Source organism: Camelus bactrianus, chromosome 9, assembly GCF_048773025.1.
Source record: "Camelus bactrianus isolate YW-2024 breed Bactrian camel chromosome 9, ASM4877302v1, whole genome shotgun sequence".
NCBI lineage: Eukaryota > Metazoa > Chordata > Mammalia > Artiodactyla > Camelidae > Camelus > Camelus bactrianus.
In genome coordinates this window covers 38,396,282-38,423,623 of record NC_133547.1, presented here as the reverse complement: position 1 = coordinate 38,423,623, position 27,342 = coordinate 38,396,282, and the positions used below count along the sequence as shown (strand labels likewise).

The 27,342-nt window shown below is 39.3% G+C and overlaps 1 protein-coding gene across 2 annotated transcripts in view; it reads left to right on the top strand.

Moving 5' to 3' along the window:
• VAV3 (vav guanine nucleotide exchange factor 3) overlaps positions 1-27,342 on the top strand; it is a 334,983-nt gene that overhangs the window by 295,957 nt on the left and 11,684 nt on the right. For both annotated transcript variants that reach the window (XM_010945807.3, XM_074370077.1), the window contains 4 exons: positions 4,224-4,258; positions 8,208-8,324; positions 8,892-8,979; positions 14,666-14,795. In XM_010945807.3, coding sequence (XP_010944109.2) covers positions 4,224-4,258; positions 8,208-8,324; positions 8,892-8,979; positions 14,666-14,795 — 370 coding nt within the window. The remainder of the gene's footprint in view (positions 1-4,223; positions 4,259-8,207; positions 8,325-8,891; positions 8,980-14,665; positions 14,796-27,342) is intronic.

Below are 27,342 nucleotides of genomic sequence, written 5' to 3'. Positions count from 1 at the left end.
AGCCATTTTTGCTTCTCTATTCTGTCATTTATATGAACAAGCTTCAGGCTTCCTGTGCTTAAAGAAGTAATGTTTTATGTAGGCAGGTAGCAGGGAATTAAGATGTTTGGGAACCTAAAAGACATAAAATCAAAACTTTTATGCATTTTATGTACCAAGCCTTGAATAAGGCATAAAATGACATTTGAAGTTTTATTTTAGGACTAGGCTGGCACATAGTAGGTATTTAGTAAACTTTACATGAATGAACAAAGGGGTGAAAAAGCAAACGAAAGTCCCTGATTGTAGGTAACTAACAATGCCAGCTACTAATTAAATCAGCTTATAGACTCATATTGGATGGTATTGGTGACCTAGTTAGTTACTAGAAAGAGAAACAGGTTCTGAATTTTCAGCTGACAAAGAGTTGTTGAGGAACACATAAGTATGAGTAGGTCTGCCAACTAAATATGATTGTTTTATAGCTTAAAGTTAATGAATAGCTACTAAAATTGCACTGCTTAATGAAATTATAGATCCGTTTGTTGGTTTGTAGGTCAGGTTAGGTGAAGGTAAGTGGAAGGAGGTGAAGGAACATAAGAGACCACTCCCTTCCAGCACTATGGTAACTGGAGACAAAGCCTGGAGCCACAGCACAGTGCAAATTAGGGTATCTCTCTGTGGATCCCAGAGCCCTCAGTAGGGGAGCAAGAAGAAAACAGAAGATATGCTTATCTTTGTCTTGGATCTGGGTTGGAAAAAGAACACAGTGTCTCTCCCCTAAGAAATCTTTAGATCCAAAAACCATCCATGTGTGGGGTTGAAAGTCAGACCAGATCTGTGACCTAAGTAATTCTAAACTAGAAATATAGTGTAGAATGATTCCACATTGCATCCCCAATACAAGTACAAATTCTCTCTAGATTGGAGTCTCAAAGGATTTCTACAGATAAAGTCTCAGGGATTATAAAATTCACAATTTGGAATCACTAAATTTTATGAAGAAACAAACTACCTTAACCAAAGATTAGCAGAACCAAAATGCAGAATTAGACCCACAAGGACAGCAGATAGTGGATTTATCAGGTTCAAAATTTTATATTTAATATGATTGAAGAAATAAAAGTCTAAGAGGAAAACAAGTCACTCTCCAAACTGGGCATATTCAAAAAGAATTAGATACAGTAATTTAAGTGGAAACATTATTAGACACAGTTGTATAGAAAACTGGAAGAAAAATCTAAAGAAATTTCTCAGTGAACAGTCCAGAGAGATTAGGAGGAAGAAAATGTAACAGAATGGAGTGATCAATTTCAAATACGTCTTATTGAAGGAGAGAATATAGATAATTGTGGGAAAGCATTGTTCAAATAAATGGCTGAGAATTTACAATAAAACGAATGTATAAAGTTCAGTACCTGGCCACATTTAGTGAAACTGCAGACCATTGAAGACAAAGAGAAAATATTAAAACCAACTACAGATTACCTATACGGCGTTGATGAGAGATGCATAGCTAACAGCAGCAATAATGGAAGCGGTAATAGTCAAATATCTCCTATTGAACCAATCCTCCTATAGAAAATAACTACAAACTCTGGATAAAAATTTTTTTACAAAAATGTCTGAAGGTTCTGGCTAAGAGGAGGTTACACTCAGAGGGTGGTGACACTAGGCGATGTTCCTGGTTTTATGGCTACTTACACCCAATTCAGATAGAAATCTCACAGTGTTTCTGGCTTGAAGAGGCAGAATATGGAGTTTGAAGCAAATACAAGCTGGAAAGGGAAATAGGAGAGCTAAGAAAGGAAGGAGTCAGGATGGGAGACCCTCAAATTCTGTGTAAAATGTTGCCCCAGGCTCTGTCTCAGTGGTACAGACTCCAAGCAGCTCAGTGTAAGCTAAAAGAACTGAACTGAGAATTCAGTTGCCTCTTAACCGCAACTGGGTAAGGGAAGACAAGAGTTTGTAGTTGGGATTCAACCAAGGTAACTGCCTGCTTGAGGAAAATCCACCTATATCCATCTGTAGCCCTCCACATCCGCAGTTGCACACCCACAGAGTCAACCAAACGCAGATCATACAGTGTTGTAGTATGTACTACTGAAAAAAAATCCACGTGTAAGTGGAGCCACGCAGTTCAAGCCCATGTTGTTCAAGGGTCAACTGTATGTTCATGATGAATGGGTAGGAAACCTCAGCAGAGAAACAGGATCTATAAAAAGGAACCAAATGGAAATTCTATACAGTGAAACTTCAGTATTTGAAGCAATAAGAATACAATGTGCAAAGCTTTTAAAGAAAATTACTGTCAACTTAAAAATTCATGTTTCCTCAGTAAGGATGAAATAATGACTTTCTAGCCTAACAAACACAAAGTTCACTTAACTGTCTCATCTGGTTTTTATAAGATGTACTTTAGGAAGACGCATGTATCTTGCATTATTTTACATGTATGCTATGTTCCCACTAACATGTTCTTTAAAACTCGGTATCCATAGCAGACATTTAATGGTAAACAGCCTATGATAAAGGCTGAAAAAGGCACTAGAGGAAAATGGTCAAAGCTGAAAATATGCTCAAGGATGAGAGTATCCAGAAGAAAATCGTCTGTGGCCTTTCATATGAAATGCCCATTCAGACAAGGGCCCAGAGTACACAGAAAAGAAAAGGAGGGAGGGGCTCATGCCAGATGGAAAAGGACAGAGCTCCTACCTTAGTTATGGGAGTCCTAGCTCTTCACACAGCGGGGTACACCCCCCGGGCGGAGAGGCGGCTCCAGCAGGACATACCAGGACGGGACGGCCTCAGATCTGTTCTGCTTTAGAATGCTACGTTGCCCTTCATTCATGTGGGTCTTTCCCTGCCTAGAAAATCTACAGCCAGTGAATGTTGAAGCTCTTTACCAGGGAGAGAGAGATTGGTTTAGGAATAAGCATACATTTGAAGAATACAGAGAGGGAGAGGGAAGGAGGAAATATTTTTTCCCATCAGATTTCAGAGGCTACGTATGTCTCATCAAAAGGGAACTTTTTTTTTTTAAATGGAGGTAATGGGGGTGGAATCCAGGCCCTGCATGCTAAGCGTGTACTCTGCCACTGAGCTCTTGCCCTCCCCCACGAAAGGGAAGCTGTTGAAGATTGATTTCTACTTGTGAAAACAAGGTGGTATAACAAAGTATTTGCAGGATTTGAATAGGTTCAAAATTCGGTATTATAAGCTGTGTATCAGGATTCTACGTGGTGGTAAACTTTAAAATGTGATCTATGGGATAAAGTATTTAAATATTAAGAACTTTAGAGATGTTCTGACCAAGAAGGTAATTTTTTATATGTAACTCTTCACCTGGAAGGTCAAAATAGTGACAGCCCATGATGAAAATGGACATGCTAGAGAGAGAGTCACTTTGACCAGATCTCAGTTACAAATGAGAGTAATGGCGTTTTTAATTAACCAACATAAAAAGCCTCAGGAATACCAAGGAATATATACATCAGACTCAGGGGATACAAAAAAATTTTCTACCCACAAGACAAACTATCTCTACTCTCAGTCTTTTCTTAGGGATTTATAAACTTCGTCCCCCTTTGCACAGCATGCATTTTGTTCTTTTATGAATATTAGTATGCCTTCTTTGGCTTTGTTCATTTTCTAGTTGTAATCAGCAACTAGAAGTTTTCTTTTTCTTTCTTTGTGTAGAAATTGCTATGGTTTTCTCTTTTGCAAAAGCTCCATAGGTGAAAAAAGAAAAATATATCCCATGGCTTTTTCGTAAATAAAAGGTTTTCCAGTTGGTACCAAGACTTCAAAAGCAGCGTTTAAAACGTGTGTTACAAAATAAGAGTCTATTTCCAGCGGATATTGTTTATTTTGCCTGTTTTTCCAATGTCTTAGGAAAGCAGAGTGCTATTTGGTTTTCTTAACATTTTCATTTTAATTTGCTATGATAGAATTAAACTGCCTTGGTAATAAATACCAAAAGATTCCAATTCATATTTTTCCTGTTATCTCTTCCTTTAGAGGTACAGTGGCAGTAGAAAGAATGAATTAAAGTAATGTGAATTATTTTCTACGTACCGGACATACACCATGATTCACTGTGTGTAACATTGCCAATGGATTGTTCATTGTAGGACTGCGCTCCTGGGGGTTTTATAAAGCTGAGTCAGCTGAACTGAATTAATGATTGATTTCTAAAAGCTTCCTTTAAGTAAACAATCTATTTTTGCCTTTTTATATCCTAGGTGCCCAAACCAGTAGATTATTCTTGCCAACCCTGGTAAGTATTAAAAATGTTTATGTAGCTAAGTTGAAATATCATACCCTTAGCTCGACGACGCCTCAGACGTGGGAATAGTAAACAGCGTTCCATTTCCATTTGTCCTGGCTAAAAGGTGTTTTCAGATGCAACAAAACACCATAATGAATTTATGTATTGCTGACCTTTCCATATCTTTATCAGAGTGGTGTGTGTGTGTGTGTATACAAGTGCATGTACCTGACTGTAAATTCAAAGTTTGTAACAGCCACAGAGGGGGATGGGATGTGCGCAAATATATAGTATTTTAGGAGAATCGATTTCATGAAGCAGAGGAAAAAAGTATAATTCCATTGTTTGAAACTAAAAATTAGCCCAGAAAGGATAGTAGAGCCTAAAAATAGAGTTTACAACACACAATATGGTAGGAGCAAGATGTAGCCACATCTGAAGTTTGAGGTCTGTGTGGAGCTCACTTACCACTTGGAGGCTGGCATTAGCACTTGCAGAACCAAGGAAGCAAAGTAGATAATGATTATTATTTTTTAGACATTATGAGTTTAAGAGGAAGTGAGATCTTCAACTGGAAAAAAATCTATTTAGAATCTAGGATAGTTACAATCATCGTCTGATAACAACCAACATATACTGGGTACTTACACGTTTTATTTCATTTTGTCTTTCTGGTATCTTTATGAGGAAGGTTATTATTATTAATTTTACAGATGAGGAAACAACGATTAAGGCCAAGCAACTAGTCAGTGGTAGATAGAGCCAGGATTCCAAGTTATTCCATTTCCACCACCTGTCAAAGTACAAATCATAAGTATGTTTACTTTTATGTTTGCTGAATTTTGAATTTGGCTTCTCTTAAAAGATGACTGCATCTGTTTTCATTTTGATATTGAAATATATACATACAAATTAGATATCAGGATATGTATATAAATGAGATTCTGAGCATAAAACAGTGCTAGTTCAGTTTGCAAGTGTAGATAGCACCTGCGTTGTCTGATACTGTTAAAATATTCTGATTATTTGGTTACATAAACAAAGCATGGGAAGTGCCAGGTTGCTGTACGAAGACATTGTCCCAAGTACGGGATTCCTCCCCTCCGCCCCCTCCCGGCACACCTGCCTTCTGCAGCCATGGTCTCCTTTCTCTGACATCCCTCCCTGGCCTTCAGCACTGAGCTTGCTGAAGAAATTGAAGCAGGTTTGTGATGGACCTAGAAATCTTTGCTATTTGTTTAGTTGGTTTAAGACAGATTCAAGGTCTTAGTTTTCATGGAATTAAAGACTGTAATCCTGAAAGAAATTAAATTTGAATAGAGCTGATAGCATTGATGATCAAACTGAAAAAATATCAAGAACTGGTGAGATCCTGCGCATGTAAAGATTTCTCTTTTCTTTTAGTATTTTTCATAGAAGGCAGAGTAGTTACAAAAATAATGATTTTTAGAGATAGTCATGCCACAGACTACATGGATTTTATGAAGTAAACTGATGAGTTACCTGGGAACCATCTGGGGGCACAAGAGATTAGCCTTTTATTCCTTTGTTTTAAAATGTTCTTTTGTTCCAGTTTGTAAAATTCTATTGAAAATATAACCACTTAGAATAGTTTGTTCCTAATGATTAAAAAAAAATGAAGATGTTCACATGAGGGAAGACCCTTGAAAATAGGAAGAAATAAAAATGTAGAATTTTTAAATTACTTTTTTTTTAATCAGTTTGGACAATTTATTCACACTAAGCAGTTAGTTTCATATTAAATGCCTTCTGCTGGGACAAAATGATCAACTATACTGGAAAATAGAACCTTCAATTTTAGAATTACTAAACTGTTTGTTTAGAGAAGATGACACTGTGGTTCTCAAGTTGTAAAGAAGTTGAATATCACCAACTGTACAGTGTATTCATTCTTTCCATATTTACAAACAAGTTGTTCCCACAAGGTAAACTTTGTCTGTCATATAGACCATGGAATACACCAGAATTCAAGCAGTATTATCTTCAGCAATCTAGCTGTGTTTTGGGGTGCATGAAGGCAGGGATGAGGCATGGGGCTTAAATCTGGGAAACTGTCTGAAAATCCATATGACAGAAAGAACACAGATGCCAAGGGCCCTACCTCATCCTTCGAGTCGTCAGGCAACTTACCTCTTCCTGCCCTTGCAGGAGACACGCGATAGAAGATAAATTACGTGGGGAAATTGAGCCATATAGGGCCTGGACTTGGAAAGAGCAGGCCCAGGAGAGACTGGGGAGATGCCAAACTGCAAACAGAGGGGTCAAATTAAGGAAAGTCAGTCTACAGACGGGGGATGATGCCCTGTTCCGGGACTAGCCCCGTTTCAGTGCTGGGACAGCTGGGTCTCACACGTGGGCTGCCCTTCTCCTTGTGTCCAGACGGGAATCTGGAAGACTTTTCTCTAAAGAAACTGAATAGACTCAAGAGTTAAAAACCTAAAATCCAGCCCCACCCTCAGGTTCTAGCCAAACAATCAGGTTCCCAAGGAGCTTACCTTGCCGTCCCCACACAGAGCTTCCAGCCCATTCTTGGATGCCTCCCTCTTAAATATGAGCAGACAACCAAGAGTAACCAGACATTTGAGAAAAACCTTGAAGTAGAGAACAGATAAAATGGGAAAAAAAGAAACCTGGAAGAAAGACAAACATTAGAATGGGCAAAAGATTTGTTTTTAAAGCCTTTAACTTACATTCTCAGAATCGAGATGACAATACATCCAGAGAAGTGAGCTGGATGTTTTATAAAAGGAACAATCAGAGAACATTCAAGAGCTCTTCTAAAATTAAATATTGAGTTAGAGGAACTGGAAAGTAAAATTGAGCAAATCCTCCAGAAAATCAAAGAGATTATATGAGAGAAAAGAGAGAGAAAAATCAATCGACCCTAGAAACCCAGCCTGCAGTTGGTAGGAACTCCAGGAGACACTGAAAGCAGCGATTATCAAAGAAATAATACAAACATTTCCTAGAATTTCTCATTTCCAAATTAAAATGCTACCCAGAGCCCAGGACAGAGCTGAAGTTTTCAGTACAGCATGTAACTGGAAGGCACAGTGTCATGAAATTTTGCAGTGTAGACAAAACAAAGAATACTGATTTGAAAGCTAGCCAATCGAAACATAAAATTTTTCCTTTAACTTTTATTACCCAACATCTCGAATGTATTTGCCAGTAAATGCTAAACCTGTATTTGATGTGAAAGATCACTAAAGAATATTTCAACATTCACCTGGGGCCTTTTATTGTTGGTGTCATGGAATTTGGGTATGTTTAAGGCCAACATAGTTGAGGAAGAATTGAATTCTGGTTTTGAAAATACCACCTTTTAAACATTTTACTACTACTACTACTAATTTCTTAAGAAAACTGGTTAGCCAAATTGTGGACTACAAGAATTAATTTTATATCATAAAAATAATTTAAATTATGACTGGAGTTTTCTTAAAATGACACTCAAAGGAGATTTTATTTCACACTGTTGCACGTAGAACAAGTGACATTTTGGAGGCGTGTGTGTACATCTGGGTGCGTCTTACGCAGGGCAGTCCTTCCCTTCGTGTCCGTTTCCTTCTTTTTTTTTTCTTAAACATTTTTTTTTATTGAGTACATCTTTTTCCTTCTTGACCCTAAACTTCCCACAACTCTCCCTCTAACCCAATACCTACTAGTTCTTTGTCCCATTTATTTATTTGATAAATATTTACCTCGTGTTAAGCATTGTTCACTTCCCTGTTGTAATCTTTGTAGAGCATTTGCATTTGGATGTAATTGAAGGACTTTTTTCCCCATTATTTTTTTTGAAGCAATATAATTAATATAGAAGTAAAATCAGCTCAGTTCTGCTCCTAAATTAAAATCCCAACACGATCACTTATTTTTAGCCTCTCTTCTCTTCCAGGTACATTACCTACATTTTCTGTGTCTGTCTTTCTTACAGGTATGCTGGAGCAATGGAAAGATTGCAGGCAGAGACTGAACTTATTAATAGGGTAAATAGTACTTACCTTGTGAGGCACAGGACCAAAGAGTCAGGAGAATATGCAATTAGCATTAAGTAAGTAGGACGAGTACTTTTACAGAAATAGATTTCCTGTTTTCATAATTGCATAGACCATCTGACATGTATCGCGCTGAAAGTTGAAAACCAAGGTTCTAATTGCAGCAGAAATAATGCATCATCTCTCCAGACAGTTCATTAATACTTGAAAATATCTGTTAGAAAAAACAGTATTACGTGTTACAGGCCGCTAATTGGCATATTAGGTTTCTTTCATAATACTGTAATTTGGTGACTTGATGTGTGTGTTTCTCGTAAATTCTAAGAATATAAATTACTTGATTTTGTTTTACTTTGTTTTTCAGTATTCTCAAACTGATCTTATGAATAAATTGGGCATAGTGATTGGTCAAACCTAACCCCCCCACTTCAAATATTGGTTGTATCTTTAGCCAATCTAGTAAATGTATTTTGTTAATTAGCTGTCACCAGTGTATTGGCATAGGTATATATTTTGTCTTCAGAATTAATTCCTATAATGTTATTGGGGCATGCCCTCTGGTAATTATTGATTTCAGCTGATTAAAAACACATTTATATTCATAAGTTATCCGTTGCCCACAGGTACAATAATGAAGCAAAGCACATCAAGATTTTAACAAGAGATGGCTTTTTTCACATTGCAGAAAATAGGAAGTTTAAAAGTTTAATGGTAAGCATTGATTAGTTCTTTTCAATCTGTGGTCCTCATTTTTCTCTTATTAGAAAAGTCAGTTTTAATTCTATAGTTTCTTGGAAATTATGCTCACTGAACATTGTTTGAAGAGAATCATACTATAATTTTGTAGTGGAGTCCTGAAAAGTTTTAAGAATTCTAGTTACATTTATGTTGCCCTAGTCATATTTTCATTGTAAACTAAGCTTGCAAGTTTCAGATAATATTTCAGAGTCCACACTGTTTATGATCCTTAGAGCCACCGACACATTCAAAACTATCTGCTTTCACTTGTGTGTTTCACCGTATTTGAGTGACACACAGCGAAGTTTCAATACACGTCTCTTTGCTACTCTGCCCGTCTCCTCATTCAGGCAGAAGAAAAGATTTTAAATTAAACATTAAAAAGTTGTAATTGGTAAAGTGTCTCTCACATTTAGGTTCATTTCACACAAAATACACTATGCTGTCAAATGGAAAACCTTCCTGTATTTTCTGCTATTTTAAGTTATCTGTGTTACAGTTCTCCTTCATTGCCTTGGACAATTAAACATTAACAAGGTGACATTTTTACCACATGGCAGTGATATTTCATAGGAATTTTATATTTAAGTTGAAATAGTATGTTGTTACTAAGTTGCTTCAAATAAATGAGGACTATTCTGACTATTTTCAAAAGTGCAATTAGCATATTAGAATATTACATATAGGTCATATAAACAGTGCATTACTGTCATCACACGTGCGTTGCTGACGGTAAAGAGAAAGTTCTCATTTCTTGAAAAGCAGTCTCAAGTCTGTGTCTCAAGTTTGAAGGAGTTTCTTGAGATAATGAAGAATTTGGATATAGGACATAAGATGCATTTGTAGCACTCTGCTAAGTACTTTGAGTAACACTGGGAAGGACTACTCATTGATTGAACCATCAATCAAGTGATACATAATGCATCCTTCCGGAAAACATGTCAAAGCACTTTGCGGATGTTAACATTAAAGTTAAAATTGAGTGTAAGAGAGCCTCACAAAACAGGCCAGCTTGAAAGCCTTGCCTAAAAATTTAGAACTGCTTCAAGACAGGAATCATTGTTTTAAAGAAACTGAAGCATCTTGAGTTGAAAGAAAAGAAAGGAAGTCTCTCTGGACCTAAATATCACATCCCCAATTCACATGCTAAGGACAGGCAGCGAACTCATGTCCTGGAAAAGGTAGACCCTGTCAAACTGGCAACCAAGATCCAGGCATCCTCCCTGCTGGCAGTGACTTACGTTCTGCTGGAACAAGCAGGCTGTGCACAGAGAGAACGCGACCCGAGGCGGCTCTTCCTGAAATGAAAACCTAGCAGGGAGGCGGCAAGCGTATGCACAAATACTGAGTGACAGCCCCGGCCGAGACGTGATAAAAGCACGCACAGGGGTCTCCCCGTCACCGTGAGGCACAGCAGCTTGACTTCCCACCCACAGAACTGCTGTGCTTGGTAATGAGGCTGCTCCGTGGTATTACGATGACTGTGAGGCACACACAGACATGCTGTTGGGCCAGAGACGGCTGCCGGCCTTGCTGACTTTGAAAGCAACGAAAGGGACTCCCATCACAGGAGACAAGCAAAGAGCCTGAAAGGAACAGTCACTGGGAAGCAACAGTCAATTCAGCTTTGCATCCCCTGGATTCACCTCCAGAAAGTTCCTTGGCCTCTGAGGTTAGATGTGAAAAGCCAGTAAATGCTGCATGACCTGGATTAGCGGACATAGGTCCTCCAGTTCCCATCTGCATATAAAGCTGTGATTATAGTAAAAGCAATAAGGAACCCAGAATTCAAATAATTTGTACCGAGAGCAGTAGAAGGTTCTGCCGTGATGTTCTGGAAAGGGAATTAAGAGTATTTGTCACAGAGCTGAAAAAAGCTCCCCTTACATGGTATGTGTAAAATGCCTGACACGCCACTGCTCCAGACACACGCAGGTGTTTTTCCTCCAGATCCGGGGATCTTTTGTAAGGAAGCACCGTGCAGTAGGTTAAAAGGAGGGGATTAAGAATTAACTGCAAAACTGCAATGAAACAAACAAAAAAAACATTTGCAAAAGGATATAATTGTGAAAAGAAAGAAAGGCTAGGAGCTGAAAAAAATCTCAGTCGCAGACGAACACTTTTGTCAGGTTCAGCAAATAACCATAAAAATTGCTGAGACAGTTGAACTCGTCTGGAGCTGCCTCTCCTGTTTCTGTTCATTTGTTGAACACATTTATATTGAGTCCTCACCATGTGAAATCAGTGTTTTTGCAGAATTCAAAAAGGGCTTACTAATTTGAATTAGCTCTTTCAAATAGTTAAGTCCATCTGCACCAAGAACCTCACAATAATACTGTCCTTTGACCCTAAACTGGAAAGTGCCATGTGAATTCCTGTTCAGAAGGGATGGCTCCTGTCTCAGTAACCAGCCCCTTAGGAAGAAGATGGAGGGTTAATGGGGACCTTCAGCTTCCCTCTGGCAACCTAGAGGCTTCTCTAAACCTGCATCATACAACCTCAAGGAGTTACCTTTTATCACACTGGGGTCAAATAACACTGCTCCCACTGTAAGTACATGATGGTCTATGGATGGAGCTGTTTCTTACTGAAGTGTAGTTCAGTATCCTCCCATCATGGGTGATCAAGTTATATTCATCTGCCTAAGGAAACTCATTAGGGTCTGGGAGTTAATTTGGAAAGGAGATAAAATGCAAACAAAATCCACAACTTGTCTTAAATTAGCCAGCTTCCCGAAGAGGCGGTTGGCCTCAGGTGGTTATATGACCTAACCTCTTCCCCTTGGGTTTCAGTAGCTTAGTTTGTCTAAATCTTTGTGTTTTAGTCATTAAATTCAAATTCTAAGTGAATTTCTGTATCCATATTACAAGGCATTAATTTTGTTCTAATTCTCATGTATGCCAGACAATCCATGTCCCACTGCTGTTTATAAATCATCTCCACTGCCTGTTTCCTTGGTAATTGGAACAACTGGCTCTCACTCATTATTTTTCAGAGAGACTTGAATTGTTGACACTGCTGTGTCAGAGTGAGATAAGGCGAGCTTAGCGGTTTCTTTTGTTCAGAGTCTTCTTATTTACTTGTAGTACCTGAAGGTCAATGACTGCTACGGCAGGGGTGGATTAGACGAAAATACAGGAAGCATAAAGGCATAAATTGGAAGAGATCCACCGTGGCACGATTTAATTCTCCCCAGTTAGAAACATGTAGGAAGATTTGTCCTCAAAGGGCTGTAAAAATGGAACTAAAACATCTTTCATGCTTAGTGAGATGTTAACAGGGTGTTTTGCAGCTTACCAAGCCACATGACCCTTGGCCTTGGCAAAATCATTTTTCTTCCATAAAATTTGGAGGTGGGTAGGTATTAAATGATCATCAGTATAATCCTGTAGTTTCTAGCCAACTTCACATAAGCTTTACTTCATGCTAATTCATAATATAATGCGTAGAAGTCATATTACCTATAACAAAAGTACACTGACGTTCAAATCTGTTGGCTTCCAGTTGCTTTCAGGTTTATTTCCATATTTTTGCTAAAGAAAACACATTTCTTTCAGTTTAAATTAGAAGACTAAGAGAACTTTTAGTACCCTTTGCTCCAGCAACACCATGTACATATACATGTCCAGTTCTTCCAGAGACCTTACCAAATTTTGCCTTTAAAAAAAATTTAATTATATCATTGGTCTCTGAGTAGAATTTAATTCTAGATCTTGCCTTTATAAACCATGTTAAAAAATCACAATACAAATGCTATATTCTGATCATTGAAGCCATTCTGAGGATACAAACTTCTATCTAGTATTTTAACTTTTTTAAGTTGATCATGTTCCATATTCTTTTGTTTCATCAAGGACCCCCATGATCTGGGCCCAAAGGAAGGAAGGATGGAAGAAAAAAATTTTAAGTTGTCATGTGTGTAAAACCTTAGCACTTTGGATCTAAGACAACAAAGTTCCTGATACCCCATGGATGCTTAGCAAATGGTCCTTCTCTTTGCCTCCCTTTTTGCGTAGTTATGTTTTCCAGGTACTATTTGCTAATAGTATAGTGTAGCTGAGAGCAGAAACTTTGGAGACAGACACCAGCAGTACAGCCTTGCCCAAGCTGAGTAAACCTCACCGAGCCTTGAGCATCACTAGGGACAAGGCCTAGCTGTTGTTTCTTTTGTGAAGACTGTAAGAAACTGTATAAAAGACCTGGCATGTGGGCTCACAGTAGCCATGATGATTCATTCACACGTACCAGGCCCTTGATACATCTCATCTGTGAAATGTTTTATTATCCCCATTTAACAGACATGAAAGGTGAAAAATCCCCACTTACTTTATCCAAACTACGCTGCTTTTAGTTTACGAACGTGGTCTTTGTTACCTTTGTGTCTGTTCCCCGCCTGACTGTTCTACTTAATCCTTCCTTCCTGGCTTTTGAAATTTTACCTGTTCTTCAATTTAAGCCAAGCTACCCCCCACCATCAACTCTCCCCTCAACCTCCCCACTGGATTCAGAGAAGGAAGTTCTCTTTCTTGCCTTTGAACTCTCATAACCCTTCACTTTCCTTCAAGGGTGAGAACTCCTCGGAGCCTCATTTTCACCATCCCTGAGCCCGGGAACTCCCCACACAATGCATTCCACAACTCATCTGAGTCTGGTCACAAATAATACATACATCATTGATGAGTCTCTTTTTCTTTTGGGTGATTTTTGGCCTGATTGAGTTGTTTTGGGAACTTTGAACATAACCACTGAATGGAGGAACTGAGTTGATGACAGTGTCATTTAAAAAAAAAAAAGAGTTGCTTTTACGCTGTTTTAAACACTAGTGCTGAGGCAGAAGCACTGAATGATTAGGTTAAGAGCGATTTTGCTTTCATTTTCACTTCAGGTTTCTCTAAGAAACATAGCTGCAGTAACTCATCTAGTGATAATATGCATTTTTCCAGTGTGATTTAATCATTATTCAATTTCTGTTTAGAGTAGACGGATTCAGATTTGTGCAGAATCTGTGAAACTGACATCTCAAAAGAAATTTCCCGAAATTTTAGTGTGAAAGATGCTGGGTGGTTGTTACGTTAGGCTTGGATGTATTTAAGGCAGATTTAGGTGTAAGAGGAAGTTGGGAAGAACTACATTACCGACCTCGGTGAGGACCAGACGGCACAGAGCCAGGAGGGGGCACTAACACTGCTAAGTCAGACACAACGTCGAGCGGCATTTGCGGTTTATCCGCTTTGGCTTACCACGGGAAAGTACATTCAGGATCAAGCTGGTTTTTCTGCCATGCTGAAGGAAAACGCAGGAAACTGGAAATTGCTATATACTCATAAAGCAGCTGTTGCTTTTCTAAACAAAAATAAAGGGAAGTATTTCATAAATAAGAACAATAATTACTGTTCTGAAATGGGGGTCTAGTATGATTTCTTTTCATTTACTGCATCTGACTGAAGACTAACAGGATGTTGAGTAACAACAGGCAGTAACTCATATTCCGAATGGCCTGGGTAGCAAGGACCATTACTCGCCAGGTGTCACATACGTCCAGACAGCATGGGGAGATCATCATTTACTTACTCTTCCATGTGCTTATGGAAAATTTAGCAGTGTATTGTATACATTGATGTGTCAAGGAGCTCATGTGTTTGATTCTTTTTTCCTAAAGGAGCTGGTGGAGTACTACAAGCATCACTCTCTCAAAGAAGGGTTCAGAACCTTGGATACAACTCTGCAGTTTCCATACAAGGAGCCAGAACATTCAGCTGGACAGAGGGGTAGCAGAGCAGGCAACAGCTGTGAGTATTGTAATTTAGAATACAGTTTGCTGTCACTTAAGGATTGAAGGCATGATAACATTAAACAGCTTCATTCCAAATTTTGAAATAGAATCAATTAATATGCAGATGCATTTAGCAAGGAATTTTTCTGGAGCGAAGCAGAATCAGATGGACCAACAGGTTTATTGAACATGTCTAGATTTAGTTCTTTGTGCCAAATTAAAAATCATGTTTGTGTTCAGAAGCCAATCAGAAATGTAGGGTATGTTAATATGTAAGTTTTGTACTTTGCACTGACTTTTATATCAGCCAAACTCTTTTTAACCGATAAGTGTTTGTGACCATAATCCGGTTTGATCACCAGGATTTAAGCAAGGCTGGTGCACAGTCCTCCCATCTAACCTCGTGTCCCAAGTCTGCTTACAGATTCTATTTCCGTGATTACTTTCAGAGCTTTGAAATAACTAAAAGCATGTTTTCTCTGACACCAGTATTTAAAAGTATATACTAACCACTTTGTTCCAGAATGAGCGTTATGCCACAAATAATTACAGAAGAGTGGCGCGCACACCGAAAGCATGTTATAGTTTGAGTGTGAGTTCAAGTCAAAACATTTTTCTCATCACTGTTTAATGTCACGTAGTCTTCCTGGAGGTAGATAGTAATGAAAACTGCTATGAATAAAATGTGATTTCATTCCCTCATTTTAACAGCATTTTTTAAAAAATAAAACTGTTTTAGAGGAGAAAGGAACCCTCTTTTATTACCCTTGGAACGTTTAGCCTAAGCACAATGGGACTAGCTAGAGGTATCTGAAGAAAAGGCTTTGCATCATGTAATAATATAACTTTCCCTTTCAGTTTCTGCTTTCAGGGGAAAAAAAAGTTAAAACAAGTAATGCTCAGGGCTCTAACAACATCAGTGAAATTTTATAACACTTCCACATAAGTAAATATATAAGGAATTTGTCACATCGACTGACAGGTTTTTTTTTTTTTTATCTGAATAACTTAGTAGCTGTTCTGTTCACAAGGAGCCGTGATAAATGAACAAGCTTGTGCGATGAGTGGCCAGAGCACACTTTTTGCTGAAACTGTAAACACATTAAAATTCCTGGTTTTTAGCCCAGTTACCCAGTTATCCTAGACTCTCATATAGGCCCTATTTTTTGTTCATTCAAAAATGCAAGTTTTCCCTTAATTTTTTTCTACAAATTTCTTAAATGTCTACAGGGTTATGCCATTTTCCCCTCCATGACAAGTATAATCTTCAGTTCTCTTTATCTGCCTTACCAGTAGCAGGAGAAATACAAGTTGCCAAGGAGGTCAGTTAGACTAAAAATCCTGTTTGAGTTGTTGAGTTTTGGAAAGCCATCGTGGGAGAGTTTGGCCGTCGGGGAGAGCAGATGTCCCGTATCGGGGGAAGGTCATTAACCCTCGTGTTTCACTATGTTTTTACTTCTAGTCACTTCGGTGCTGGCACGTGTATGTGTTCAGAGAGCATTGTTCAACGATGAAGGGACTTGACCAATTTAAAATTTGTTTCTAGTGTTTAACTAGGTACTTAATGCTCAAGCTTGTTTAGTCACTAGGAATGGAGTTACGGGCTTTTTCTCCTTTTTTTTTTCTTTTAAGCATATCCAACAGCATGATTTTGAACATCCATGCGAGCTATAGGGACATTCTTAGACTCACAGCATTCACACATTCCATACCCAAGCTTTTTAAGAGACTCTGGCAAGTCATGTCACAAGAACCCTATTATGATCGAGAAGTAAAAGCAAATCACATTTAAAGTGTAATCTTTGTTAGAGCTTGGCTTTGTTCATCAAGTATTCCGTTATTCATTCTTCAACAGATAACACGGTAAAAACCTAGCACAGACAAGGCACTATTCTAGGTACGAGGACACAGCAGTTGAGAAGACAAAATTCCTGTCCTCGTGGAGCTTAGAGTTTAATGAGGAGACTCAGGCAAGTCTGGGTTAGGAGGCTGATGTTTCTATATAGGACGAGCAGGGAAGACCTCACCCATACAGTGACGAGAGAGAAGTGAGGGAGTGAGTTCGTATGTCAGTCAGCAATAACTTCTCGGTGGTCTACACCTCCAGGATTATTCAGTTGTTACCCCAGAACAGGATTAGCATCTTAGATCAAGTCTACATTTTCCCAGTGTTGTATTTACTTTATGCTGACTTTGTATGAAGGGAGAAGAGCACGGAGATGATGCTGAGGACTAAATGGGGTGCTCTGTCCAGAGCACGCAGTGGTGCTGGTACACGGAAAACCCGCCGTGAATGTCGGCTACTGGTCCTGCCGCTGCCACGGGTAGGGCTGCTGCTCGTAACTCCTAGCACAGCAGACATGGTCCTGTGTCCCCAGTAGCTGAGTTACTAGTTTTAGCTCCTAGCAATTTATATCTTTGCTTTTATAATTTTTAAAATATACCTTGCTTACTTAATACCAAGTCCTGATCAAGGGTTAACCCTTCATTAAAACATCACTTCTACTTTTATATGCATGTTGTGCCTCTCAGGAAGCAGTAAAGAGGTAACAGGACCTCTTCTGCATAGAAAGATTATGCAGGATGTCTGAATAATCCTTACCTCTGGTTCATAGCTTTGGGTACACCGCTAAATGTCTCCAAATAACTTTTATGAAGAAGTAGTACCTTGGGATCCTGGATGGCCGGGCGTGACATCGCCACTGCTTCTAAAGTCCTGGAGGAAGCAGAGCAGGCGTGCTGCAGCCTAGGGCCACCCTGTGTCCTGGGCAGATGTCAACACTGGAGTTCCAACTCCTGAAACCTGCTTTTTTTTTTTTTTTTTTTTTTAATAAAATAGTTACCTTGGAAAAGACAAGTCCCAGGACATTGCAGAAGAGGCTGCTTGCTTCTGTATTAAGTCCAGGTGGGAATGGTCTTGGGCAGATTAACAACTATCCTCAAGTTTGTAAAATATGGTAAGATTATGACTGACCTACCTCATGCAATTGCGAAACAACAGATGGAAAGATACTGACTAGAATTAAACAGGCAGCCAGCATAGAGTGTTTCTAGGTGAGGAGCCCGTTGTGGGCAAGGCTCTTCCCCGGGCTATGAGACTCTTCTTTTTTTGCCTTTGCAATGATTTGAGTGTTTCCAAGAGAGGAGAAAAAGAGAAAGGAAGAGGCGAGAACAGAGAGGGAACTCGCACGTAGCAGTGAGCCGCCGTGCTTCCCTGGAAACGGCGCTGGCTCTGTGGGAGACCTCCTGCCCTCCCGTGGGCCTGCGCAGGAATCCCATCACTTTCCAAAAATGGTCCCGGAAAACCCGCCATAGTCTGCTCCGGGTGTACCCCCAGGGCTTACGTACTTGAAAGACTCTGAACTGACTTTTGCCTTTCTTGCTCTACTGTGAGCCCTTAATTATTTTCAGCTCTGCCACTGAGTGGCTGTTTGACCTTGGGCAAGTCACTTAGCCTGTCTGGGCCTCAGCTTTCTCATCTGATGAATAAGGAATGAGATTATTTTATTGTGTTCTTTTAAAAATAGTATCCTTGGTTTGTTTGTGTGAGAGAAGGTTAGGTAAAATATTAATAGGCCATTATACCTGGAAAAGTTGCATGATTAGCTATTTCATTACCCATTAACAGGCCTTAAGCATTTTCCCAAGGAAATGGAGAATTAGTTGAACCACAGAGTAGAGTTGGCTAATGTTTAAAAAAATGTTGGTTATCACTATGTTTACATAATCTCAAAGTATCTTCTCACAAGAACTTATTACAAAAGGGAAAAGAGAAACAGCTTAATCAGGTGATCAGTGACAATGTTACCAATGACGGGACATGTACCTCCCAATGTGATGCTCTAAGAAGGACATTACACCTCTTTGGAGGGATTCCTGCCTCCAGGATGCACAGTTTGAATCTAATCATGAGGAAACATCAGACAAACCCACACTGAAGACCTTCTACAAAATAACTGGCCTGTACTCTTAAAAAATGCCAACGTCACAAAAGGCAAAGACTGGGGAATTGTTTCAAGATTAAAGCGGACCAGACGCACGACAGCTGCGTGCAACATGTGATCCTAGATTGACTCCTGGACCCGGAAAAAAAATTTTTTTTTTTTTTTGGCTATAAAGGACACACATGGGACAATTAACACATTATGAATAAGTTTCTAGATGAAGTAATCATATTAATTTTTTGTTTTTGATAATTGTACTGTGATTGTAAAGAAGAAAATGCTTTTTTTTTTTTTTTTTTTTAGGAAGTACACACTGAAGTATTTAGCGATCAAGGGCATTCTGTCTGCAATGTACTCTAAAATAGTTCAGGAGAAATACAGAGACTGATAAAGCAAACAGTAAAATGTTAACATTTAAGGAGTTTGAGTGAAAAGTACATAAGAATTCTTTGTACTATGCTTGCTACTTTTAAGTCTGAATTATATCAGAAGTAAGAGTTTTAAAATTTAGAGATGATCCCATTAGCGGCAGAGGTCTGACAGCGCCGGACAGAAATGGCAGCCTTGTCCTCCTCCACCGGCCCCGGGTGCGGGGGGCTCGCTGTGCCGGTTTTAGGGCGTGTAGAGTACTAAGCAGGTCGTACTGGAAACCATCTCTTCCTCTCCTGGGCCCTCACTGCACTTGCTTATTCATTCATTCATTCTTTTATTCAAATATTGGCTCAGCTCTTACTACGTGCCAGTCCCTGTTCCAGATGCTCGGTTTAACAGTGAAGAAGATGGACAGGGACAGACATAAAGCAAATGACTTCATAATCACAAATTCCAGTTAAGTCTTGTGAAGCAGAAGCACAGGTGGAAGCGAATGACAAGAGGGCCTATTTAGCCTGTAGGGTCAGGGGAGGACATTGGGAAGAAGTGGCGTCGAGGATCTACATGGACTGGCGGGCTGTGGGTTAATGGTGGGTAGGGCAACGCCACAGTGAAGCAGCAGCTTGTGTGAGGGACAGTTAACAGGAAGTGACTTTGCATGCTTGAGAAATTAGAAGGAGGTCGAAATGTCTGGAGCACAGTGAGCGGATTCTACTATATACCGTGGGAATGTGTGGAAGCTTTATGAGCAGAAAATGATACGAACTGATTTACATTGTTTTAAAAGATCACTGTCTACTCTGGGAGAGTGGTTCGGAGGGAGGCCCGCCCAGAAGAGAGGTGAGGTAGGGAACTCCTGCAGACGTCCAAGGGAGGGACGATGGTGGTTTGGACAAGAGTGGAGTGGAAGCAGTGGAGCAGGACCCAGGGCAGACTTGGATATAATCTAGAGGTCTAGTTGATTGGATAAAAGAATTGAGGTAGAAGTCAGTCCAGGTGTGATACACAAGCACCTGCCCTGGACGACTGGCCAATGGTGAAACCACTGACTGACCGGGACACAGAGGCGTTCTAAATGCATGCAGTTTTGCACGGATTTTTAGTACCTGTGCATACTCAGTGGTTCAGTAGGCAGTTTACAAGATAGTTTTGTCCATCATTCACACTTCATTCCACAGTTACATAGAATATAAATAAAAATATAATATATAAATATTATATAAGTACAGATAAAAATATATAGGTTTCATGATTTTTTTCTGGTGTGTTGTTCCCTGAAGCCTTAGGAACCAGGCTTGTTTGCTTCTCAGACTGCACTTTGCACAGCGCCTTTCATGAATCACTTGTTCAGACAGGGCTAAACAAGTGAAGTCAGAATGAAGGTCCACGGGAGGCAGAGCAGGTATTAAGATGCTATGTGTAGTTATTTGATAAAGGGGAGAAAGATGGGGGGGGTGAAACAGCATTTAGATCAGAATGATGCCTTTGATCTAGTAGCAAGTATTATAGCAGTTCTTCAAAAATTGACAAAGGCTTTCTGGGTCATCGGGACCATACAGGTGGCCCTGCAGGAAAACGTCAGAGCCAGAGCCAGGGCCTGGGGCTGCTTCCCCTTCTCCCCGCGCGTGGTCTCTTTCCTTTCACACTGGTACCCCCGTTACTCTGTTAGCCATCTGACAAGGTACTTAAGCTTCATTTTAGCCAGTGTTTTAGAAGCTTGGAAAATGAGTATCATTCATAATTTGTTTAACTCAATATAACATAGCTTTCTTACTCCTGATCGTTCTCCTGATAATGCCCTAACCACTACTTACCACTATTTGTTATAGTGGAAATATTAGCTCCTTCATACAAACTCCTTATACGTGCACTTAGCTTTTAACCTTCTTGCCCTTGTAATTCAACCTGCTCATACCCATCTCCTCTTATTTCCTGATCTCCTAATTTTATCCTCAGTCTTCTGTCATCTTTTTCCTTTGTCATTTGGTATTTGGATTTGATTCAATCTCATTTTATTCTGGTAATGTAAGCATTTGCTTTAATCTCATTGTAACAGCTTCCTAGAACTGCTGTAAAAACTGCCACAAATGGAGGGGCTTACAATAACAGGCATGTACTGTTACGGTTCTGGAGGCGAGAAGTCTGAAACCAGAGTGCTGGCAGGATTGGTTCCTACTGGAGGCTTTGAGGGAGAACCCCTTCCTTGCCTCTCTTCTTGCTTCTGGGTGGCTGCTGGCCATCCTTGGTGTCCCTTTGGCTTATAGACAGATCATTCCAATCTCCCTGGCCTTTCCCTCCTCTGTATGTCATCTCCCTTTCTCTTCTTTTATAACGACACCTGTCATTTCATTTAGAGCCCATCTTAACACAGCATGATTTCATCTTGAGATCCTTAACTTTTATCTGCAAAGACCCACTTTGCAAGTAAGATCACACTCAGTTCTAGGCAGACTTATCTTTGGGAAGGTGAGGCAACATTCAACCCACTATAATCTCACAGTACTAATTTTAAATGTTTCCATCTGTAGTTTTACTTTTTGTTAATTGGTCAATGGATGGGGAGTTAGGAGAAACATGACCTTAATACAATGAAGTGTTTTCAATGGCTTGTAACTTTCCTGCAGTGAAATGCACTGTCTTCCTGAGAGAAAGCACTTCTAGCCAATGAAAGTTTCCAAGAAAAATCCACATGACCATTTGTCTGAAATACTATATGAAATTTTTGCTATAGAATAAGAACCTAGGAATTCTGATATTCGATAATTTGATAAGATGAACAGAACGGTGTATTTTTCAAACCCCGTTCACATATATTAATGTCTCTAACCAAGTGTGTCGTGAACCACCAGCACTGGGAGAAGCATCACGAAAGGTTTCCTTTGTTAAATGGATGCACCAGAAGTGCTGCTGGTATGATACGGGAAAGTGACAGGTTACCCAGAATTTGCCGAGTTTATTTCATCCTGCAACGCCATCTCAGAGTGTGTAAGGCTCACGTTAGGAGCCTTAAGAGAGTCAGTATATGTGAAGTACTCAGAACAACGTCTGGTGTGTGGGACGTGCTCTGTGCACACTTTTCTATCGGCTAACGTAGCTGTAACATATGCTGACATTTTTATACCTCCTTCCTCAGCATGTCTGTCGTGTCTACAGGATTCACTTTTCTTGGGCAGCTGGTCCGCTGCAGTTGCACATCTCCATTACTACATCATGCTGAGCTTCTCTGTTTAATTTACTTATCTCAGGAGCTTTCCTAGGTACTACGAGGAATTTTTATCCTGAACCTGATAGCTTTAAAAATCAGCAGCCAGTACCCAGGGTCCCTTTGGAAATGTAGAGCTTGCAGATCAAAATCCTACAGATTTAAGTAACCTCACTCAAAGATGTCTTTTTTAAATATTTCAAAGCTCAAAAAGCAGTCTTTAGGTCTTAATTCCTCATTTTATATAGTGTTCTTTCTGATAAACCTTATTTTCTAAATTAAAAACGGATCTCAGTTAATAGGTGTAATGTTCCCTAATTGACTCTAGTACCCTCATGTGGCAGCCCTGATCCACAAGGTTTTGATTTTTCTAGTCTCCCTTTCCTGTAAAACAAACAGAAGTTTATCTAATTGCGAGGAATTTCTTTTTGTCTTGCTAAAATTTGGAGCAGCCTCCTAACTTTGAGAAATGATGCTGAGAGCTCTCTTTTCCCTCATACGCACCACTGATCTGCTGCTTCTCCTACTGAATTCCGAATCCGCAGAAGGTAGCAGGCCCTAACTCTGCAGCCCTCTCCTAATAGCATGAGAAGCTGAGTACTGCCCTGGCCCAGGGTTCCTTTCATTCACTGCTTTCTGCATTCACCTTTTCTGAGCACCTGCTTGCACCAAACACACTCTCGCACAAACCCCTGAGTGTTGCATACAGTTTAGCTTAACAGCTGACCAACAGACGGGAATGCAGGAGGAGTCTCGTATTGAGGCTCCTCAAACTTACAGCCACATCAGCCCTGGTGGAAGCGTCTTCAGACAAGAAGACATTCCTGAGGTCAGCTTTAGGCTTTGCTTGACACTCAAGTGACTTCACGTCCACAGCCACACAAAAGCACACACTTAATTTTCTGAACAAAATTTTTAAAATTCTTGTACTGATCCAGAAATGATTTATTGTAGCAAATCATTAGTTCATCTCTCAGAGCTACTCAAAGCTAAATATACTAGATACTCCCTCTACCATGATAGCCTTTCATCTCATGTGCTTTCTTTCCTTCCTCGCCGCATTTCTTTCTTTTTTAATCAACTAATTAAATTAATAAGTCCCTCCTCATACATATGGTTGCTAAATCTGCCACTATCCTGGCCACCCTGCTGCGATATGCTCATACTTGTAAGAATTGAGTGCAAATATTTCATAACGGCCTGACTTGCTTGTTCAGATCTTTCCTTACTCAATGCTCATTCTTTCCAGTCAAAGCTCCATCTTCCCCAGTTAATCTTCCCTCTTTCCTTTATGCTTCTCCCTCATAGGACCATTCTCCATACTTGGATGAGTCCAAGAACTTCTTTCCTCATCTCTTTAGTTATTACATCCTCACCATTAACCCCCTCCACAGGTCCCCACATTCATTCATTCATTCAACAGATCTTTGCTGAGCACCTACTGTAGGGCAAGCACTATTCAAATTACTGGGAATACACAGCAGTGGGGGAGGGAAGCAAATCTCTGCCTTTGTGGAACTTACATGGTAATGAAGAAGGCAAATAATAGATAAAAATAAATTATATAGCGTATTAGACATTGGTGAGTGCTCTGGAAGAATAATTTAACAATGTAACACTTGAACAACTATATGGCAATAAATTGGACAACTTAGAAGAAATGGACAAATTTCTAGAAACATACAGTCCACTAAAACTGAATCAAGAAGAAATAGATAATTTGAACAAACCAATCACTAGAAGTGAAATAGAATCAGCAATAAAAAAATAAAACCTTCCTGCAAACACAAGTTCAGGATGAGATGGCTTCACTGGGGAATTCTATCAAACATACAAAGAGCTCATACCGAGCCTCAAACTGTTCCAAAAGATTGAAGAGGAGGAATACTTCCAAACTCATTCTATGAAGCCACCATCACCCTGATACCAAAGCCGAAGACACTACCAGAAAAGAAAATTACAGGCCAATATTGTTGATAAACATAGATGCAAAAATCCTCAACCAAATATTAGCAAACATAATCCAACAACACATAAAAAAGATCATACACCATGATCAAGTTGGGTTCATTTCAGGGACACAAGTTTGGTTCAACATTCACAAATCAATCAATGTGATACACCACATCAACAAGAGAAAGGACAAAAATCACATGATCATCTCAACTGATGCAGAGAAAGCATTTGATAAAATTCAATATCCATTTATGATAAAAACTCTTACCAAAGTGTGGTATAGAGGGAATATATCTCAACATAATAAAAGCTCTTTATGACAAACCTACAGCAAGCATAATATTCAATGGTGAAAAGCTGAAATCCTTCCCCCTAAAACCTGGGACAAGGATGCCCACTCTCACCTTTTCTATTCAACATAGTCTTGGAAGTCCTAGCCATAGCAATTAGACAAGAAAAAGAAATAAAAAGGGATCCAAATTGGAAGAGAAGATGTAAAATTGTGACTATATGTGGATGACATGATACTATATACAGAAAACCCTAAAGGCTCCACACAAAGACTACTAGAGCTAATAAAAGAATTCGCTAAGGTAGCTGGATACAAGATTAACATACAGAAATCAGTTGCATTTCTTTACACTAACAATGAAATATCAGAAAAGGAAAGTAAAGAAACAATCCCTTTTAAAATTGCATTCAAAAAATAAAATACTTAGGAATAAATCTGACCAAGGAAGTGAAAGACTTATATGTGGAGAACTACAAAACATTGACTAAGGAAATTAAAGATGATTTAAAGAAATGGAAAGATACCCCATGTTCTTGGATTGGAAAAATTAATATTGTTAAAATAGCCATACTACCCAAAGCAATCTACAGATTTAATGCAATCCCTATCAAATTACCCAGGACATTTTTCAAAGAATTAGAATAAATAATCCTAAAATTTATATGGAATCACAGAAGACCCAGAATTGCCAAAGCATTTCTGAAGAAAAAGAATGAAGCTGGAAGAATAACCCTCAGACCTAAGACAATACTACAGAGCTACAGTAATCAAAACAGCATGGGACTGGTACAAAAGTAGACACATGGATCAATGGAACAGAGAGCCCAGAAATAAACCTACAAACTTTTGGTCAACTAATCTTTGACAAAGGAGGCAAGAACATACAATGGAGTAAAGACAGTCTCTTCAGCATATGGTGTGGGGAAGACTGGACAGCGTGTAAATCAATGAAGTTAGAACACTCCCTCACACCATACACAAAAATAAACTCAAAATGGTTTAAAGACTTAAACATAAGACAAGACACTATAAACCTCTTACAAGAAAACATAGGCGAAACATTATCTAACATAAATGTCAGCAGTGTTCTCCTAGGGCAGTCTACCCAAGCAATAGAAATAAAAGCAAAAATAAACAAATGGGGCCTAATTAAACCTACAAGCTTTTGCACATCAAAGGAAACCATAAGCAAAACAAAACAACAGCTGCAGAATGGGAAAAAAATATTTGCAAAAGATGAGACTGACAGGGGCTTCATTTCCAGAGTATATAAATAGCTCATATGACTTAATAAGAAGAAACAAACAACCCAACCTAAAAATGGGCAGAAGACCTAAACAAGCAGTTCTCCAGTGAAGACCTACAAATGGCCAATAGGCACAGGAAAAAATGTTCAATATCGCTAATCATCAGAGAAATGCAAATCAAAACTACAATGAGGTATCACCTCCCACCAGTCAGAATGACCAACATTAAAAAGTCCACAAACAATAAATGCTGGAGAGGCTGTGGAGAGAAGGGAACCCTCCTACACTGTTGGTGGGAATGTAGTTTGGTGCAGCCATTATAGAAAACAGTATGGAAAGCCCTCAAAAGACTGAGAATAGACCTATCATATGACCCAGCAATCCCAGTCCTGGGCATATATCTGGAGGAAACCTTTATTCGAAAAGATACATGCACCCCAATGTTCCTAGCAGCACTATTTACAACAGCCAAGACCTGGAAACAACCTAAATGTCCATCGACAGATGACTGGATAAAGAAGTTGTGGTATATTTATACAAAGGAATACTACTCAGCCGTAAAAAATAAGATTATGCCATTTGCAACAAGGTTGATGGACCTGGAGAATGTCAATTCAAAGTGAAGAAAGCCAGAAAGAGAAAGAAAAATACCGTATGATATCACTTAAATGTGGAATCTAAAGAAAAAAAAAAAAGATGAACTTATTTACAAGACAGAAACAGACTCACAGACATAGAAAACAAAGTATGATTACCAGGAGGGAAGGGATAAATTGGGAGTTCACAATTATGAAGATACTAACTGCTATATATAAAAGAGATAAAACAAGCTTCTACTGTATAGCATAGGGAACTATATTCAGTATCTTGTAGTAATGTGGTAAAAAAACAATTATGAAAACAAATATATGTATGTTCCTATATGACTGAAGTATTAATGCTGTACACCGGAAATTGATGCAGCATTGTAAACTGACTACATTTCAATAAAAATATTTTTTAAGAAGAACAATGTAACACTACTCAGGAGTGCTGGGGATGGTTATAAGAGCACTAATCCCATTCACGCGGGACCCATTCCCATGACCTCAGCACCTCTCAGAAGCCCCACCTCCAAATACCATCACTGTAGGTTTCAACACATAAATTTTGGGGTAGGGAGCAGGGGACACAAACATTCAGTCCATATCAAACAGGGAGTTCCTATTATTATAAACTCACATAAACACCCTATCCATCCAGAAGAGCAGCCTACTGGGTCTTTGACCCTGATGTGTGCAGACCACGCATGCCCAATCGAAACAGCAGAACAATGGGAGTTTGGAGGACTGAGTGCCCTCTACCTACTTCTTTGCTTGCTTATCTTCCCCCCAGTAGTCCCTGCTTTCTCTCTGCCCCACGTGGCGCTGGTGATGTGTCCATGACTCTTCTATGGAACATCCAGGGAGGCCCAGTTGTGAAGGGAACACTTAGCAAAGACTCAAGGAAGTGAGAGTGGGAACAGCCGGAGCAGGCGAAGGAGCACACACAACCTGTGCAGGGTGGCCGAA